The sequence below is a fragment of the Grammomys surdaster genome, unplaced genomic scaffold, assembly GCF_004785775.1.
Source record: "Grammomys surdaster isolate TR1022 unplaced genomic scaffold, NIH_TR_1.0 169, whole genome shotgun sequence".
Lineage (NCBI taxonomy): Eukaryota > Metazoa > Chordata > Mammalia > Rodentia > Muridae > Grammomys > Grammomys surdaster.
The window spans coordinates 2689352-2691896 of NW_021604617.1; the positions used below are offsets into that span (position 1 = coordinate 2689352).

The following is a 2545-nucleotide window of genomic DNA, read 5'->3' on the forward strand; positions in this document are numbered from 1 at the left end:
CAGTGGGACTGGTGTCTGTCAGGCTGGTGACCAGTTTCTAGGAAAGGATAACAGGCCTGGGAAGGTGGAGGATGGCTCTTGTCTGGTGTCAGCAGGGAGACAGTGGCACGGACAGTGGCACGGCCTAGATGGCATCTACTCATTGATGTGCTGTTTGTCAGTTCCTTCCTGCTTGAGGATCAAGTGTGGTTCAGAGTCAGCAGTAGCCCTTAATGGGCCAGCTTCTGTTCTCATAGAGTCCAAATCTCAAGTTATTCCTTTTCTCCATCATGACATTGCTTAGTAAAGTCAAGAGCCCACAGAGGTTGTCTTAAATGGTCCAGTAACACAGGAAAAAGTGGCGGCAGGTGGTGTTGGCCAAACACTGCTGTGCATGTGATGGCACAGCGGTTTCACAGTGGCAGATGCTTTAACAAGGTCCAGTGTGAGCAGACTCAGAATGGGTCAAGGTGTCTGCCCTTTGCTGTATCTCAGAAAATGAAAAATGTGTGCTGATGGAACTCTGGTGGCAATTGCAGCATTGGGTCTGGACACCTAGACCTCTACAGGAATGGTTTCATGGCTAGGCAAAATGAAGGCTGGACCTCAGCTCAGGGTTCACAACATAAACCAGGCTGGTCTCAGGCACATGAAAAGCAAACCAAGCCCCACACCGCTCATTTGCTTCAGAAAAATACTCAGCAGGGCCTCAAGGTGGAGGTGTGCACCCCAAAATAAAGGCAGTGTCTTTTTCCAAGGAAGCCAAGAGCTGCTGTGGGTTGTGAGGGGCAAGTGCAGTTACTGGAGGGACAGGGACTCTTGTCAGTGCTCTAGCCAAAGCAGCCTCCCTGTGGGGTGCACTGTTGGACTAGAACTGCTGGGTGAGGCGTCTGTAGTGAGGTAACACTTGGTTCTCGGGAAGGTACAGGGCCAGTTCCAAAGCCACAAGCACTGTGAACTCAAATCCAATGAGATCTTTCCTGTTGAACCGGAACCTTTCCTCCAGCTTGTCAATGAGCTGCTTCACTTCACTCTTGCGGAGGTCACTGCTGATCTTGGCAGCTAACAGAACACAGGCGCCAGCACACACTTTGCAGTTCTGTTTGTTGAGCTTGCCCTGCAGTACGAGCTTCTCAAAGTACACATAGGCCATGGACACGGTCACAGGCTCCAAGCTGCATTCTTCAGAAAGATTCTGCATCTCCCGTTTTAAACTCCTAATTTTGCTCAAGGTCAGTTTGATATGAGGGAACGTCTCCCTGAAGGTCTCATTCATGTCCTTCTTGAGGTCCGCAGGCTTCACATACTCTATGACAGTGGCCATATATGAAGCAAAGATGAATACACGTTTGTGCTTCCCACATGGCCACTGTGGGTCATCCAGGAGGTTGGGGTTGTATTCTACTGCATCTCCCCCGTCGCTTCCTAGTTCTGTGCCAGCTGGTGTTGACTTGGCAGGCACAGGTTTGTGTCTTGAACCTGGTGGAGCCCGGGGGATGCTGGGCCGAGGCTGGGGCAGCAAGCCATGACTGTCATTCTTGTGTATAACCAGGGCGTTAGTAGGGTACAGGAACTTTGCATAAGACACGACCTTTCCATCTGCTCCCAGCTCAACGCCTTCCAATTCAAAGACCATCTCAGAAGAAACAGAAACGCCGCCGGATGGGTGCCTCTGCTTCTGGCTGTCCACCCTCAGGTCACTGGTCCGCAGGCCCTCTCCATAGGGCAGGACTGAGAAGGCCGCACACAGGGACGGCTTGGCACAGATGAGCACAATCCCGCTGTTCTTTGTATCGTACTGCCTCATGTTCTTGACGAAGTGGGTTTGTGTCTTCAGGCTTTTGTGTCTTGGTGATCCAGACGCATGCTTGGTTCTTTGGGGCTGCCGGTCCAGGCCGAGACCAGCAGGCGCCGTCGTGGGGCTGAGCAGGCCCTGGGACGCGGGCCTGACTGGCAGCCCCAGGAGGCCTCCGGGTGGAGCGGGCGGCGGCGGTGGCTTCTCGCCTCCGGGACCCAGGCTCGGGGGCCGTCCGTCCAGGGAGATGTTGTTGAGAAAGAAGGGGGAGGCCTGGCGGCTCCGGGAGTCCCCACGCCTCCGAGGCATGGCCGGCAGGTTCCGGCCGGCCGGCGCGGGCCTGGCGGGGCCGGGGGTCGGACCCGGGGCTCCTCCCGCCGTGGCCGCGGCCATGCTCCAGTGCGCCGCCGCGCCGCGCCGCCCCGCAGCTGCCCCTCTTGTTCTTATTCTTGTTCTTGTTTTTCTTGTTCTTCTTTGTTTTTCTTGTTCTTGTTCTTCTTCTTTTTCTTGTTCTTCTTTTTCTTGTTCTTCTTGTTCTTCTTGTTCTTGTTCTTCTTGTTCTTGTTCTTGTTCTTGTTCTTGTTCTTCTTCTTGTTCTTCTTCTTCTTCTTCTTCTTCTTCTTCTTCTTCTTCTTCTTCTTCTTCTTCTTCTTCTTCTTCTTCTTCTTCTTGCTCTTCTTGTTCTTGCTCTTCTTGTTCTTCTCCTCCTCCTGCTCCTGCTCCTCCTCCTCCTGCTCCTCCTCCTCCTCCTCCCCCTCCCCCTCCTGCTCC

The 2545-nt window shown here is 53.7% G+C and overlaps 1 protein-coding gene across 1 annotated transcript; it reads right to left on the reverse strand.

The window, feature by feature from the left end:
• Positions 1–799: 799 nt before the first annotated feature.
• Positions 800–2167, reverse strand: LOC114620645 (CDK5 and ABL1 enzyme substrate 2-like). Its single transcript, XM_028766782.1, has one exon. It carries the CDS (start codon positions 2165–2167, stop codon positions 848–850), a length of 1320 nt encoding a protein of 439 aa, XP_028622615.1. The 3' UTR covers positions 800–847.
• Between the last annotated feature and the right edge of the window lie 378 nt (positions 2168–2545).

Bases quoted from the DNA above. Each gene is read 5' to 3' on its own strand.
- LOC114620645 (XM_028766782.1), bottom strand. From the start codon at position 2,167: ATGGCCGCGGCCACGGCGGGAGGAGCCCCGGGTCCGACCCCCGGCCCC.